General features: G+C 53.8%; 1 protein-coding gene across 1 annotated transcript in view; it reads right to left on the reverse strand.

Moving 5' to 3' along the window:
- Window positions 1-15335: 15335 nt before the first annotated feature.
- The window catches only part of klhdc3 (kelch domain containing 3), a 66768-nt gene continuing 64799 nt past the window's right edge, over window positions 15336-17304 (reverse strand). The window contains exon 14 of the mRNA XM_059645254.1: window positions 15336-15450. Coding sequence (XP_059501237.1) covers window positions 15384-15450 — 67 coding nt within the window. The 3' untranslated portion in view covers window positions 15336-15383. The remainder of the gene's footprint in view (window positions 15451-17304) is intronic.

Raw genomic sequence — 17304 nt, forward strand, 5'->3', positions numbered from 1 at the left:
AACTGAGCGGAGGTGTTCTGCAAAGCGGTCCCCAAGCCTCCGCTTGGTTTCCCCAATGTAGAGGAAGCCGCACCGGGTACAGTGGATGCAGTATACCACATTGGCAGATGTGCAGGTGAACCTCTGCTTAATGTGGAAATTTTCCCTGCAACCGCAGGAAATGCTACACTTGCCCCCACACCTCCCCCCTCACCCCTATCCCAGGCCCCAAGATGACTTTCACATTAAGATCCCTTCCTCCCACCCCAAGCTGCACCTCCATCTCCCTCTACTAACCTCATCCCACCTCCTTGACCTGTCCATCTTCCCTGGACTGACCTATCCCCTCCCTACCTCCCCACCTATACTCTCCTCTCCAACTATCTTCTTTACTCTCCATCTTCGGTCCGCCTCCCCCTCTCTCCCTATTTATTCCAGAACCCTCACCCCATCCCCCTCTCAGATGAAGGGTCTAGGCCCGAAACGTCAGCTTTTGTGCTCCTGAGATGCTGCTGGGCCTGCTGTGTTCATCCAGCCTCACATTTTATCATCTTGGATTCTCCAGCATCTGCACTTCCTGCTGTCCCTGTGCTACATAAATGCAGGTTTGTTGGAATCTATTGACATGAGCTGTCGCCCACTGTTTCTTTCTAAACGTTGTGTTAACCCTGAACCAGAAATAAACCGCGAGTGAAATGTGACATTAAACGATGAGAGAGACAGCAACAGAGAGAGACAATGAGAGAGACAGAGAGACGTTGAGAAAAAGAGGGAGAGAGAGAGAGAGACAGACAAGGAGACAGTGAGGGAGAGACAGGGAGAGAGTGAGAGGGAGAGAGGGAGAGAGACAGAGACAGTGAGGGGAGAGAGACAGTGAAGGGAGAGAGGGAGAGAGACAGTGAGGGGGAGAGAGGGAGAGAGACAGAGACAGTGAGGGGAGAGAGACAGTGAGGGGAGAGAGGGAGAGAGACAGAGACAGTGAGGGGAGAGATACAGTGAGGGGAGAGAGGCAGAGAGACAGTGAGGGGAGAGAGACAGTGAGGGGAGAGAGGGAGAGAGACAGTGAAGGGAGAGAGACAGGAGGGGAGAGAGGGAGAGAGACAGTGAGGGGAGAGATACAGTGAGGGGAGAGAGGGAGAGAGACAGTGAGGGGAGAGATACAGTGAGGGGAGAGAGGGAGAGAGACAGTGAGGGGAGAGAGACAGTGAGGGGAGAGAGGGAGAGAGACAGTGAGGGGAGAGAGACAGTGAGGGGAGAGAGGGAGAGAGACAGTGAGGGGGAGAGAGGGAGAGAGACAGAGACAGTGAGGGGAGAGAGACAGTGAGGGGAGAGAGGGAGAGAGACAGAGACAGTGAGGGGAGAGAGGGAGAGAGAGGGAGAGAGGGAGAGAGACAGAGACAGTGAGGGGAGAGAGGGAGAGAGAGGGAGAGAGGGAGAGAGACAGAGACAGTGAGGGGGAGAGAGACAGTGAGGGGAGAGAGACAGTGACGGGAGAGAGGGAGAGAGACAGTGAGGGGAGAGAGACAGTGAGGGGAGAGAGGGAGTGAGGGGAGAGAGGGAGAGAGACAGTGAGGGGAGAGAGGGAGAGAGAGAGAGAGGGAGTGAGAGAGAGAGACAGACAAGGAGACAGTGAGGGAGAGAGAGGGAGTGAGACAGTGAGAGAGAGAGACAGTGAGTGACGGGGAGAGAGGGAGTAAGAGAGAGAGGGATTGAGGGAGAGAGACAGTGAGGGGGAGAGAGAGTGACGGAGAGAGACAGTGAGGGGGAGAGGGAGTGACGGAGAGAGGCAGTGAGGGTGAGAGAGAGACAGTGAGTGAGGGAGAGAGACAGTGAGGGAGTGAGAGAGAGAGACAGTGTGAGAGAGAGATGGACAGAGAGAGACAGTGACAGAAAGAGGGAGAGATGTGGCAGCGATTTCATCAAGCCACCCTCCCCCACCCCCCACCCCACCCCACCTCCCCGTGACTCTCATTACACCTCCTCTCCCCCAGGTGACCCTCCATCCCCACCCTCTCCCCCAGGTGACCCTCAATCCCCACCCACTCCCCCAGGTGACCCTCAATCCCCACCCTCTCTCCCCGTGTCCCTCAATCCCCACCCTCTCTCCCTGTGTCCCTCAATCCCCACCGTCTCCCCGTGTCCCTCAATCCCCACCCTCTCTCCCCGTGTCCCTCAATCCCCACCCTCTCCCCCCGTGCCCCTCAATCCCCACCTTCTCCCTGTGCCCCTCAATCTCTCCCTCCTTCTCCCTCCCCGTGTCCCTCAATCTCTCCCTCCTTCTCCCTCCCCGTGTCCCTCAATCTCTCCCTCCTTCTCCCTCCCCGTGTCCCTCAATCTCTCCCTCCTTCTCCCTCCCTGTGTCCCTCAATCTCTCCCTCCATACCTCTCCCCGAGTCCCTCAATCTCTCCCTCCATCTCTCTCCCTCTCTCCTCGCAGGCCCCTCTCTGTCCAGCCCATGTTTGTTACCTTGGTCTGAATCCACCAGGAAGGGTGTCGCTGAGCACTGACTCTCCCTCCTGCCCTTTATAAGCAGCAAACCACTCCTCCCAACCAACCCCATCCCCACCCCCCCCCAAGCCTGGGGTCAGCGGGCACCTTATGTTGACAGTAAGGACCTAGAGTTACTGCGAGGGTTTAAGGAGAAGGGGAGATGCTGTGACGTCATGAACGCAAACACACACACAGTCTGGGGATTTTTATAGAAAGCTTGCTCTAAAAATAGCTTGAGATGGAGAGATAGTGGGTCCCCTGGGGCTGCTCTCCGTCTCCAGATGACTGCTGTAAACCTGTTTGAGGTGTCAGCTCCCTCATTCGCATCCAGAAACACACTCCAGCTTCCAGCCCAACTCCAATCTCCCGGAAAAACCTCACTCTCGCTCACTTGTTCAACCAGACAATCATCCCCGATCCTCCCAACAGCTTCCACTGTCCTGAGGAAGAATGTAGAGGGCCTAATCCAGAGAGAGAACCTCGCAGAGAGACAGAGAGAGAGAGAGAGAGAGAGAGAGAGAGAGAGGGGGACTGAGATAGGAGCAGAGAGAGAGAGGCACAGCAAGGGTGTGAGGATGATTTCTCTCCCTGGAGGTTGCTGTGATATCTGGGGGCTATGATGGGGCGTGGGCATCACTGGCTGGGTGAGCATTTACTGCATTTTATCAGCAGTGCTGCTCGGGGCAGGATTTATTGCCCCATCCCTAGTTGCCCCTTTGAGAAGGTGGGGGTGAGCTGCCTTCTTGAACCGCTGCAGTCCTCCTGCTGTGGGTTGACTCTCAAGACTATTAAAGAGGGAATTCCAGGATTTTGACCCAGTGACACCAGAGAATGGGCCGATATATTCCCAAGTCAGGATGGGGAGTGCCTTGGAGAGGAACTTGCAGGGTGGCGGTGTTCCATGTATCTGCTGCCCTTGTCCTTCTAGATGGAAGTGGTTGTGGGTTTGGAAGGTGCTGCCTGAGGATCTTTGGTGAATCTCGGCAGTGCATCTTGTGGATGGTACACACTGTTGTTACTGAGTGTCGGTGGTGGAGGGAGTGGGATGTTTGTGGATGTGGTGCCAATCGAGCGGCTGCTTTGTCCTGGATGGGGTCAAGCTCCTTGAGTGTTGTTGGGGCTGCACCCATCCAGGCAAGTGGGGAGTATTCCATCACACTCCTGACTTGTGCCTTGTAGTTGGTGGACAGGGTTTGGGGAGTCAGGAGGTGAGTTGCCTGCCCCAGTATTCCCAGCTTCTGGCCTGCTCTTGTAGCCACAGTATTTATGTGGTGAGTCCAGTTGAGTTTCTAGTCAATGGTGACCCCCAGGATGTTGATAGTGGGGGAATTCAGTGATGGTAATGCCACTGAATGTCAAGGGGCAATGGTTAGATTGTCTCTTATTGGTGATGGGCATAGCCTGGCATTTGTGTGGTGCAAATAAGAATATAAGGCATAGGGACAGAAAGGGGCCATTCTGCCCGCTGAGCTGGCACTGGCCATCGAGGAGCTGATCTGACCATCCTTACCTCCAGCGTGCTGCCTATCCCCCCCCCCCAGTGCCCTCGAGGCCCTCCCTGATTAAAGCTCTGCCTGTCTCAGCCTTGAATATACTGAGGGACCCGGCTTCGACAGCCTCTCTGTGGTGAAGCATTCCACAGATTCACTCCCCCTCGGAGAGAAGGGACTCCCCCTCATTCTCCGTCTCAAACGGGTCATCACTTACTCAGATGATAGTGAGCATTTTCACTGAAGTGTGTGTCTGTGAGAGTGTATGTATGTGTGTGTGTGTGTGTGTGTGTGTGTGTGTGTGTGTGTGTGTGTGTGTGTGTGTGTGAGAGTGTGTGTATGTGTGTGTGTGTGTGTGTGTGTGTGTGTGGGTCTGTGTGTGTGTGTGAGAGGGTCTGTGTGTGTGTGTGTGTGTGTGTGTGTGTGTGTGAGGGTCTGTGGGTGTGTGTGTGTGTCTGTGTGGGTCTGTGTGTATTTGTGTGTGTCTGTGTGTGTGTGAGAGGGTCTGTGTGAGAGGGTCTGTGAGTGTGTGTGTGGGTGTGTGTGTGTGAGAGAGGGTCTGTGAGTGTGTTTGTGTGTGTGTGAGAGAGGGTCTGTGAGTGTGTGTGTGTGAGAGAGAGTCTGTGAGTGTGTGTGTGTGAGAGAGAGAGAGAGTGTGTGTGTGTGTGTGTGTGTGTGTGTGTGTGTGTGTGTGTGAGAGGGTCTGTGAGTGTGAGTGTGTGTGAGAGCGGGTCTGTGAGTGTGTGTGTGTGAGAGAGAGAGAGAGTGTGTGTGTGTGTGTGAGAGAGGGTCTGTGTGTGTGAGAGAGGGTCTGTGAGTGTGTGTGTGTGTGTGTGTGTGTGAGAGGGTCTGTGTGTGTGTGTGTGTGTGACTGTGTGTGTGTGAGAGCGTGAGTGTGTGTGTGCATGAGGCTGTGTGTGTGTAAGGTCAAGTGCGTATGTGTGAGAGGGTGTACGTGACTGTCTGTGTGTGTGAGAGGGTCTGTGTATGTGTCTGTGTGTGTGAGAGGGTCTGTGTATGTGCCAATGTGTTTGTGTGTGTGTTTACTGATGTGTATGGGTGTGTGTGTGATGGTGTGTGAGAGGGGGTGTGTGTGAGGGTGTGTGTGAGGGTGTGTGTGTGTATGAGGGTGTGTGTGTGACAGTGTGGACTTGCTCTGATATCCCACACCTATACCTGCTGTAATGCCTGGCTGCCTGGACTCACTGGCCCCAACGCTGAGCCGGGGAGAGAATGAGAGGAAACGCTGGTTATTCCCTCTGGTCCCAGTCTCTCCCAGAAGGGGATCCAACCTCTTCACATCTCCCCTGTCAACCCCCCACCCCCAGGAATCCTGTCTGTTTCCATAAGGTCACCTCGAAACTCCCGACCTTCCCAAACTCTCCTCATCGGGAGTCCCTCCATCCCCGGGAAGTGGCTCTCTGGGTGGTCTCTCACGCCAGTGTCGCTTTCCTTAGATAGGGAGCTCCCGAAACTGTTCACAGTCTCCCAGCCGCGCTCCGACTGCTGCCCTGTGCCGCAACCTCCTTAAATTTAGGCTCCAATAAAAACCAGAAGAACTGCGGATGCTGTAAATCAGGAACAAAAACAAAGTTGCTGGAAAAGCTCAGCAGGTCTCGCAGCATCAGTGGAGGTGAAAACAGAGTTAGCGTTTCAGGTCCGGCGACCCTTCCTGAGAACTGATGGTGGCTGGGAAAAAGACCCTAAACTACCTCTTGCCTGCCACCTCAATGTACCACCCTGCTCTCTGGCCAACATCTCTGTCTCTGGCTTGCTACAGTGTTCCAGTGAAGCCCAGCGCAAGCTGGAGGAACAACACCTCATCTTTCACTTGGGGTCCCTACAGCCCTCCAGACTCAATACTGAGTTCAGTAATTTTGGGGCCTAAACTCTCCCATGTCCCAGCCCTCCATCCCACACACCAGGTCTTGTCACCACATAGCCAGCCATTACACACCCCCTGTTGTTAGTCACTAACAGTCCCATTACCAACTATTCACCCTCCCAGCCTGATCATTAGCAGCTCCTTTATATCTCTCTTTGGGCTCTATCCTATCATTTACTCCCTTCCCCATCCCCCTCCCCTATTTTCTGCAAATAAACTGACACTTTCCCAACCACCATCAGTTCTGAGGAAGGATCACTGGACCCAAAACGTTAACTCTGTTTCTTCCTTCACAGATGCTGCCAGTCCTGCTAAGCTTTTCCAGCAACTTTGTTTTTGTTCCTAAATTTAAGCTCCGTTCTCTTTAAAATAAAGGCCAATGTTTCATTCCCCTCCCCTGTTACCCAGGAATTCCCGACACAAGCTTCTTGAGATTTATGTGCAAGGACCCTCACATCCTTTCACCCCAACCTCAAATTCACCTGGACCATCTCTGACACTTCCCATTCCTTCCTGGACCATCTCTGATGCTTCCCGCTCCTTCCTGGACCTCTCCATTTCCATACCTGGTAACCACCTCAGCACCGACATCAATTTCAAACCCACCGACTCCCCCAGCTACCTACACTGCGCCTCCTCTCACCCACCTTCCTGCAAGAATGCAATCCCCTACTCCCAATTTCTCCACCTCCGCCGCATCTATTCCTAAGATGGAGCGCTCCACTCTCAAATATCCCGCATGTCCTCCTACTTCAAGGACCGCAACATGCCCTGTTTGGTGATCAAAAATGCCCTCAACCGCATCTCTCGCATCTCCCACACTTCTGCCTTCACATCCCCTCCCCCCAACAAAAATAAATACAGAATCCCCCAGTCCTCTCATACCACCCCACTAACCTCCGTATCTAACATATCATTCTCCGCCACTTCAGCCACCTACAATCTGACCCCACGACCAAAGATATGTTTCCCTCCCCACCCCTATCTGCCTTTCGTAGGGACTGGTCTCTCCGCGACTCCCTCGTTCACTCCGTGTCCTCACTAGCCCCACCACACCCAGCACCTTTCCCTGCAATCGCCAGAAGTGCTACTCCTGCCCCTACACCTCCCCACTCACCTCCATCCAAGTCCTAAAGCAAACCTTTCATATCCAACAGGGGTTCAGCTGTACAGCCTCCAACTTGGTCTACTCTGTCCTTTGCTCCCTATGTGGCCTCCTGTTCATCGATGAGACTAGGCGTCACCTCGGGGAATGTTTCGTGGAGCAACTGCACTCAGTACATGGCAAACGACAACACCTTCCCGTTGCGAACCATTTCAGCCCCCCTCCCACTCCCTGGGTGACATGTCCATTCTGGGCCTCCTCCAGTCTCTCAATGGCACCACCCACAAACTGGAGGAGCAGCACTTCATATTCTGCCTCAGGAGCCTATAGCCCGATGGCCCAAACATAGAAATCACCAGTTTCAAAACCTCCCCACCCCAGGCCTCATGCCATGACCAACCCTGCCTCTCATCCCCGCCTCCTCGATCTGACACAACCTGTCCATCATCTCCCACCAATCCCCAACACTGCCTACCTGCACTCACCTACACCATCCCGCCTACCTTCCCCAGCCCCACCCCTCCTCCCCCTATTTATTTCTGAGCTCCCTTCTCCATCCCCAATTCTGAAGAAGGCTCCTGACCCGAAACATCAACTTTCCTGTCCCTCTGATGCTGCCTGTCCTGCTGTGTTCCTCCAGCCCCACACTGTTATTCCTGTCCCTCTGATGCTGCCCGACCTGCTGTGTCCCTCTAGCCCCACACTGTGTTATTCCTGTTCCTCTGATACTGCCCGACCTGCTGTGTTCCTCCAGCCCCACACTGTTATTCCTGTCCCTCTGATGCTGCCTGTCCTGCTGTGTTCCTCCAGCCCCACACTGTGTTATTCCTGTCCCTCTGATACTGCCCGACCTGCTGTGTTCCTCCAGCCCCACACTGTGTTATTCCTGTCCCTCTGATGCTGCCCGACCTGCTGTGTTCCTCCAGCCCCACACTGTTATTCCTGTCCCTCTGATACTGCCCGACCTGCTGTGTTCCTCCAGTCCCACACTGTGTTATTCCTGTCCCTCTGATGCTGCCCGACCTGCTGTGTTCCTCCAGTCCCACACTGTGTTATTCCTGTCCCTCTGATGGTGCCCGACCTGCTGTGTTCCTCCAGCCCCACACTGTGTTATTCCTGTCCCTCTGATACTGCCCGACCTGCTGTGTCCCTCTAGCCCCACACTGTGTTATTCCTGTCCCTCTGATGCTGCCCGACCTGCTGTGTCCCTCTAGCCCCACACTGTGTTATTCCTGTCCCTCTGATACTGCCCGACCTGCTGTGTTCCTCCAGCCCCACACTGTGTTATTCCTGTCCCTCTGATGCTGCCTGTCCTGCTGTGTTCCTCCAGCCCCACACTGTGTTATTCCTGTCCCTCTGATGCTGCCTGTCCTGCTGTGTCCCTCTAGCCCCACACTGTGTTATTCCTGTCCCTCTGATGCTGCCCGACCTGCTGTGTTCCTCCAGCCCCACACTGTGTTATTCCTGTCCCTCTGATACTGCCCGACCTGCTGTGTTCCTCCAGCCCCACACTGTGTTATTCCTGTCCCTCTGATACTGCCTGTCCTGCTGTGTTCCTCCAGTCCCACACTGTGTTATTCCTGTCCCTCTGATACTGCCTGACCTGCTGTGTTCCTCCAGTCCCACACTGTGTTATTCCTGTCCCTCTGATACTGCCCGACCTGCTGTGTTCCTCCAGCCCCACACTGTGTTATTCCTGTCCCTCTGATACTGCCTGTCCTGCTGTGTTCCTCCAGTCCCACACTGTGTTATTCCTGTCCCTCTGATACTGCCTGACCTGCTGTGTTCCTCCAGTCCCACACTGTGTTATTCCTGTCCCTCTGATACTGCCTGACCTGCTGTGTTCCTCCAGTCCCACACTGTGTTATTCCTGTCCCTCTGATACTGCCTGACCTGCTGTGTTCCTCCAGCCCCACACTGTGTTATTCCTGTCCCTCTGATGCTGCCTGTCCTGCTGTGTCCCTCTAGCCCCACACTGTGTTATTCCTGTCCCTCTGATGCTGCCCGACCTGCTGTGTTCCTCCAGTCCCACACTGTGTTATTCCTGTCCCTCTGATGCTGCCCGACCTGCTGTGTTCCTCCAGCCCCACACTGTGTTATTCCTGTCCCTCTGATGCTGCCCGACCTGCTGTGTTCCTCCAGTCCCACACTGTGTTATTCCTGTCCCTCTGATGCTGCCCGACCTGCTGTGTTCCTCCAGTCCCACACTGTGTTATTCCTGTCCCTCTGATGGTGCCCGACCTGCTGTGTTTCTCCAGCCCCACACTGTGTTATTCCTGTCCCTCTGATGCTGCCCGTCCTGCTGTGTTCCTCCAGCCCCACACTGTGTTATTCCTGTCCCTCTGATGCTGCCTGTCCTGCTGTGTTCCTCCAGTCCCACACTGTGTTATTCCTGTCCCTCTGATGGTGCCCGACCTGCTGTGTTTCTCCAGCCCCACACTGTGTTATTCCTGTCCCTCTGATACTGCCCGACCTGCTGTGTTCCTCCACCCCCACACTGTGTTATTCCTGTCCCTCTGATGCTGCCTGACCTGCTGTGTTCCTCCAGCCCCACACTGTGTTATTCCTGTCCCTCTGATACTGCCCGACCTGCTGTGTTCCTCCAGCCCCACACTGTGTTATTCCTGTCCCTCTGATGCTGCCCGACCTACTGTGTTCCTCCACCCCCACACTGTGTTATTCCTGTCCCTCTGATACTGCCTGTCCTGCTGTGTTCCTCCAGTCCCACACTGTGTTATTCCTGTCCCTCTGATACTGCCTGACCTGCTGTGTTCCTCCAGTCCCACACTGTGTTATTCCTGTCCCTCTGATACTGCCCGACCTGCTGTGTTCCTCCAGCCCCACACTGTGTTATTCCTGTCCCTCTGATACTGCCTGTCCTGCTGTGTTCCTCCAGTCCCACACTGTGTTATTCCTGTCCCTCTGATACTGCCTGACCTGCTGTGTTCCTCCAGTCCCACACTGTGTTATTCCTGTCCCTCTGATACTGCCTGACCTGCTGTGTTCCTCCAGTCCCACACTGTGTTATTCCTGTCCCTCTGATACTGCCTGACCTGCTGTGTTCCTCCAGCCCCACACTGTGTTATTCCTGTCCCTCTGATACTGCCCGACCTGCTGTGTTCCTCCAGCCCCACACTGTGTTATTCCTGTCCCTCTGATGCTGCCCGACCTACTGTGTTCCTCCACCCCCACACTGTGTTATTCCTGTCCCTCTGATGCTGCCTGACCTGCTGTGTTCCTCCAGCCCCACACTGTGTTATTCCTGTCCCTCTGATGCTGCCCGACCTGCTGTGTTCCTCCAGCCCCACACTGTGTTATTCCTGTCCCTCTGATGCTGCCCGACCTGCTGTGTTCCTCCAGCCCCACACTGTGTTATTCCTGTCCCTCTGATACTGCCCGACCTGCTGTGTTCCTCCAGCCCCACACTGTGTTATTCCTGTCCCTCTGATGCTGCCCGACCTGCTGTGTTCCTCCAGCCCCACACTGTGTTATTCCTGTCCCTCTGATGCTGCCCGACCTGCTGTGTTCCTCCAGCCCCACACTGTGTTTTGTTGAAGTTGGTTGGCTCGCTGAGCTGGTTAGTGGTTCCGCAGACGTTTCATTACTGTGCTGGGTAACAGCCTCAGTGCAGCCTCCAAAGAAGCGTCGGTGTGTTCTCCCGTCTGGTTGTTAAACTCTGGGGTCCGTTGAGATGGATTGCCTCACTTCTGGGTTTCCTTCACAGTGGAACGTATATGGGGTCGAGTTCAATGTGTTTATTAATAGCATGCTTTGTGGAGTGCCATGCTTCTAGGAGTTCCCATGCGTGTCCCTGCCTGGCCTGTCCCAGGATCTTGGTGTTGTCTCTGTCGAAGTTGTGGTTCTCCTTGTCCATGTGGATTGAGATGAGTGAGTACTGGTCGTGTCTTTTTGTTGCCAGTTGGTGTTCATGTTCTCTTGTTGTTAGTTTCCTTCCTGTCTGTCTGATGTAGTGTTTCTCTCAGTCTCCGCAGGGATTTTGTCGATGACATTGGTCCTGTCCATAGTGGGGAGTGGGTCTTTGGTTCGGGTCAGCAGTTGCCGTGGGGTTGAGAGAGATAATGGGAACTGCAGATGCTGGAGAATCCACAATAACACGTTGTGGAGCTGAATGGACACAGCAGGCCCAGCAGCATCAGAGGAGCAGGAAGACTGACGTTTCGGGCCTAGACCCTTCATCAGAAATGCTTGTAGATGGCAGAAGTGTCGGAGGATGATGCGTTGTATCCGGAGGTTGGTGGGGTGGTGTGTGAGAACGAGGGGGATCCTCTTTGGGCGGTTGTGGCGAGGGCGGGGTATGAGGGATGTGTTGCGGGAAATACGGGAGACACGGTCAAGGGGGCTCTCGACCACTGCGGGGGTGGGGGGAGGTTGCGGTCCTCGAAGAACGTGGACATCTGGGATATGCGGGAGTGGAATGCCTCATCGTGGGAGCAGATGCGGCGGAGGCGGAGGAATTGGGAATAGGGGATGGAATTTTTGCAGGAGGGTGGGTGGGAGGAGGTGTATTCTAGGTAGCTGTGGGAGTCGGTGGGCTGGAAATGGACATCAGTTACAAGCTGGTTGCCTGAGATGGAGACTGAGAGGTCCAAGAAGGTGAGGGATGTGCTGGAGATGGCCCAGGTGAACTGAAGGTTGGGGTGGAAGGTGTTGGTGAAGTGGATGAACTGTTCGAGCTCCTCTGGGGAGCACGAGGCAGCGCCGATACAGTCATCAATGTACCGGAGGAAGAGGAATTGTTCCACGTAACCTACAAAGAGGCAGGCATAGCTTGGGCCCATGTGGGTGCCCATGGCCACCCGCTTTGTCTGTAGGAAGTGGGAGGAGTCAAAAGAGAAGTTGTTGAGGGTGAGGACGAGTTCGGCTAGGCGGATGAGGGTGTCGGTGGAGGGGGACTGGTCGGGCCTGCGGGACAGGAAGAAGCGGAGGGACTTGAGGCCATCTGCATGTGGAATACAGGTGTATAGGGACTGGACGTCCATGGTGAAGATGAGGTGTTGGGGGCCACAGAATTGGAAGTTCTGGAGGAGGTGGAGGGCGTGGGTGGTGTCACGGACGTAGGTGGGGAGTTCCTGGACCAAAGGGGAGAAAATGTAGTCCAGATAGGTGGAGATGAGTTCGGTGGGGCAGGAGCAGGCTGAGACGATGGGTCGACCAGGGCAGGCAGGTTTGTGGATTTTGGGAAGGAGATAGAAACGGGCCGTGCAGGGTTGGGGAACAATGAGGTTGGAGGCTGTGGGTGGGAGGTCCCCTGAGGTGATGAGATCATGAATGGTGTTGGAGATGATGGTTTGGTGCTCGGGGGTGGGGTCATGATTGAGGGGGCGGTAGGAGGTGGTGTCGGAGAGTTGGCGTTTGGCCTCGGCGATGTAGAGGTCAGTGCGCCATACTACCACTGCGCCACCCTTGTCTGCGGGTTTGATGGTGAGGTTGGGGTTGGAGCGGAGGGAGCAGACGGCAGCCCGTTCTGTGACAGATATCACAGGTAGGTGTTAGAATGGAGCTGGGGAATCCTCGGTTGGAGGTGGGTATTTCAGAGGCTCCCTTGTCAAAATTTCCACACTTGCGCATGTGTGACAGAGACAGGGAGGATGGAATATTCTGCACAGGAAGCTGGGTGTGAGGATGTATAGTCCAGGTAGCTGTGGGAGTCGGTGGGTTTGTAATGGATATTAGTGGCCAGTCTATCCCCAGAAATGGAAACAGAGATGTCGAGGGAGGGAAGGGAACAGTCAGAGACAGACCAGACTTTGAGCAGCTCTCATCTTACAATAGAATCCCTACAATGCGGAAACAGGCCATTTGGTCCAGCGAGATCACACTGCCCCTCCGATGAGCATCCCACGTCCATCCCTGTCTAATGCACCGAACCTACACATTCCTGGACGCTATGGGCAATTTCCCATGGCCAATCCACCCTGACCTGCACATCTCTGGACTGTGGGAGGAAACTCACGCAGACATGGGGAGAATGTGCAAACTCTACACAGACAGTCGCCTGAGGCTGGAATCAATACTGGGTTCCTGGTGCTGAGGCTGCAGTGCAGCCCTTCCCTTCCTCCATATTGGTTTCCATTTCTGGGGATAGCCTGGTCATCAATATCCATCATTTGCACGGAACCCTTTTCTCATTGGAAGGAGGGAAGGGGTACAGGGAAATCAGCCAGTGTTCCTGGTCTCAATCACTGTGCAGTGATCCCAGGCTTACGGAGAGAGAGAGAGGGAGAGAAATCAGACTTCGCAGATACTGAATGGCCTCATGCTGTCCCTGTGTAACAGGCTCGAGGAGAGGGGGCTGAATGGCCTCGTGCTGTTCCTGTGTAACAGCCTCGAGGAGAGGGCCTGAATGGCCTCATGCTGTCCCTGTGTAACAGGCTCGAGGAGAGGGCCTGAATGGCCTCGTGCTGTTCCTGTGTAACAGCCTCGAGGAGAGGGCCTGAATGGCCTCGTGCTGTTCCTGTGTAACAGCCTCGAGGAGAGGGCCTGAATGGCCTCATGCTGTTCCTGTGTAACAGCCTCGAGGAGAGGGCCTGAATGTCCTCGTGCTGTCCTTGTGTAACAGGCTCGAGGAAAGGGCCTGAATGCCTCGTGCTGTTCCTGTGTAACAGCCTCGAGGAGAGGGCCTGAATGGCCTCGTGATGTCCCTGTGTAACAGGCTCGAGGAGAGGGCCTGAATGGCCTCGTGCTGCTGTAGCAGCAACACAGCTGTGAAATTCGACCTGAAACCAAATCTCTGACACACCAGGCACCAAAGATAAAGGATGAGACAGGGTCATAAAATGCCAGCTTTATTTTTTACTGCAGTGACAAATCTGTTTCTTTACAAAAAGAGGAGTAGGAGAGGAAGTGATTGGTGCTGTAGACCGGATGTGGTGAGTTTAAGGAGCTGGGGTCATGAGGACAGGAGCTTATCCCAGGGATCACGCTTTGCGGATGGCTGATCTCTGCCTTACAAAGACAAGCAGAGGCCAGGGATTGACCCAGGAGCCAGTCGGGGCCCATAAACTCCAAGCTCTGTTCAATGCTGGGGATTGTCAACTCACCCCAAACTCAACCATCCGGCCCCTCCGATGGGCCGGGGCATCGTTCCAATGGTCCTGCAGCCGGGAGACATCACGGCTGGGAAAGGCTGTGCAGATTGACGACCTGGGAGAGATCAGGGCGCGTTCAGTGAGAGATCCCACACTGGGTGTTCAGAGCAATACCACAGGGGTGTGTAAGTGAGCATCAGATTCCAAAAGCAAACCGTGAAGCTATGCCGTTCCCATCATCAGTATCCGTAATAACCCTTCTCCTGTGGTTACTGCACGATCCTCAGCTCAGCTCACCGTTCTCATAGAGTCAGTGATACAAGCATTAAGCTGCAGCCGTGGATTCAGGAATACAGAGCACTCCTGTCAATCTCCTGCTGAAAGTCGAACAGACGCAGTGTTACTGCACTCGGCTTAGCTGTGCCTCTCTCCACACTGGGTCACAGGTGACATTCAGCCCACTCCCCAAATCCCGGCCACGTGGCTGGCTGGGAGGTAATGTTCCCTCCACGGAATAACGAGGGGAAAAGAAAGGGCCATGGAGTCACAGATCCAGACAGGGCCCCACACGACAACCGGAGAATTCAGGAACAGGGAAACCTCACAGACAGACACACTGCAACCCCAGCCTGTCTACATCTGACGCTTCATATCATACACCGGCTGGCCACAGTTTGGCTGCCAGCTCCAGGTTTTGTTGGGGTGGGCCATCCTGGTGTGAGGGAGCTAGCGCACCCCCCCGCCCACCCTCGCCGTGATCCTGGGGAGGTGAGAGTGTCCTGTCACAGCACAGGCATTGAGCAGCAGCCTCCAGGTGAGTACATGATCAGGGCTGTGAGCTTGCTGTTTAAGGCCTCGTCCATATGGGATCGCTGGACAAGTCAGCGACTCAAACACAGGCTTTCCCGGAGGCGGCAACAAAACGGGCTTCGATTTTTAAATTCTACGCTCGGCCTTCCTCTGGGGACAACAGGACAGTTTCTCATAAAAATAAACATCCACAAATCATCTGTCACTGCATGGAGTCTCTGGAAAAGCGGCAAACATGAGGTATATTTGTCGGAGCACCTTTGGGTAAAAATCCTGTGTTAAAACAGCCATGACGTCCTGCAGGGAGGCTGTGTATTCTCCTGTCATTACACCAAAAATATATTTCAGATCACTCAATCGCTGTAGCATTCCTGCTCTGTGCAAAACAGCAAGCTTCCATCTTTTTAAACAGGGAGGGAGGTACCTGTTTCTTGTTTGGCGTCCAGTAGACATTTGCACATTCAATCCTCTGCTCTCGACCTCCTCCCACCCCACCCCACCCCACTCCCTCCCTCCCTCCCTCCCTCCACGCAAGGAACAACGTCAAGGAGCTGAGTCAGAGAGAGGGTTTTGTTTAGCCATGAGAAGAGAAGTTTGGACGACTGATGTTGCTGTTTGTGGTCATGGCTGTAAGCTCCCACCTGTCAATGAAACACAACGGCATCAGTTCCATTTCTCTGCAACAGTCAGTAAACACTGAAACACCACACATAAACACCAAAGTACGTAAAAGTCACCACAGCCACAGTTTAGTGAATTATTCAGAATGCTTTCATCTACCATCTCTTAGTTTATTACCTGGAATTTCCGATTTCTGACCGCATCTTCCTAAATAACTACTTAATTTTGTTTGTAGGACAAACAAAAAGGTTGTAATTACCTGCTTATCAACATTTTGTTTGAAAATTTATACTTGTAATTAGTAAGAGCATGAGAGACACACAGACAGATGGTGGGGGGGAAGAAGAAAAAGAGAGATGGACAAGGGGTGGCGGGGGCAAGAGAGAGAGAGAGAGACAGAGAGAGAGAGAGCCAGATGGGGTGGGGTACAGGTAGGGGAGGAAGAGAGAGGGGGAGCAAGGGACAGCAAGAGGGGGAGCGAGGGGAGGGGGAGAGAGAGAGCGAGAGAGAGATAGAGACGGGGACCGATGGGGGCCAGAGTGAGAGCGGATGGTGGAGAGAGAGAAGGAATGGCGGAGAGAGAGAAGGAATGGCGGAGAGAGAGAGGCAGAAAGATATTGAGAGATAGAGAAAATGGAAGTCATGGGGCAGAAAGGAGAGAATGTGAGAAGGGAAATACACAGAAATTATTGCACTTCCAGGTGTCCCAAAGTAGTCTCCAATCGAGGAAATCAATAATGTCCTGTAAGAAGCAAGCAGCTAATTGCAGGAACTGGACATCCTTTTGGCCAGGATGGACAGTGATCATTTTGAGCAGATAAGCAGGTGTTGCAGTAACCTCACTGGGAAGAGTACTGTCTGCAGAGGGGCTGGGGGATAACACTGCAGGAAGGATCAGGCTGCACTGAGCTGTCCAAACGGTGCTGTTCTCAGACTCGTCCCTGGAATCAGGGTTTGGAGCGTACACTACCTCGTCTGCTGTTTGCTGCTGCTTGGCAAGTTATAGATAGAGCAGGGTGGGAGCACACCAACTCACACGCAATTAAGCATGGCCGCAGGCTCCAGCGTTGTACTGTTATGTCCCTGGCGTTAGCGTCTGTCTCTCTCTCTCCCACCCCCCAGGCCTCTGAGAACAGATACACGGCATTCTGGAGGAGGTCTGCCTGTGTTTGTGGTACATGTCATGACCAACGGCATTGGTTTTAAACAAAAAGAGATGAGGTCCTAACATCTGATTGCAGGGAATTAGAAAGCACGTTTAAAAATGAGGATCTCTAAGGTAGCGATCTGAGGATACCACGTGGTCGTCAGAGCAGAAATAGCAGGATACATTAGATGAATACATGGCTGAAGAGATGATACAAGGGGTCAGGTTTCATATTCCTGGGACATTGGGCCCAGTTCTGGGGGGAGCCAGGTGAAACTGGATGGTTCCATCTGTGCAGGAACGGGACTGATATCCATAGAGGCATGTTATCAAGAATGGTTGGGGAGGCTTTAAACTAAAATGGCAGGGGCTAGGAAGCTGGACAGTGAGTCAGGAAGGGGACTCAAGGACAAAAATAAAAGACAAAGCGGAATGAGAAAAGTGAAAGCAGAGAAATCCCGGGCCAGGGTAGGATCAGAGAAGGCCACAGTGAGAGATAATGAAAAGGAGACCAGTAATGATAAAAAGGCAAGTCTTAATGTTCTATGCCTGAATGCGTGGATCATTCACAATAAACTATTTGCACAAATAGGTGGAATCAGGTTATAATATGAACAGGAGATAATAAAATGTGAGGCTGGATGAACACAACAGGCCAAGCAGCATCTCAGGAGCACAAAAGCTGACGTTTCGGGCCTAGACCCTTCATCACAGAGGGGGATGGGGA

This window comes from Stegostoma tigrinum, chromosome 4, assembly GCF_030684315.1.
Source record: "Stegostoma tigrinum isolate sSteTig4 chromosome 4, sSteTig4.hap1, whole genome shotgun sequence".
Taxonomy (NCBI): Eukaryota; Metazoa; Chordata; class Chondrichthyes; order Orectolobiformes; family Stegostomatidae; genus Stegostoma; species Stegostoma tigrinum.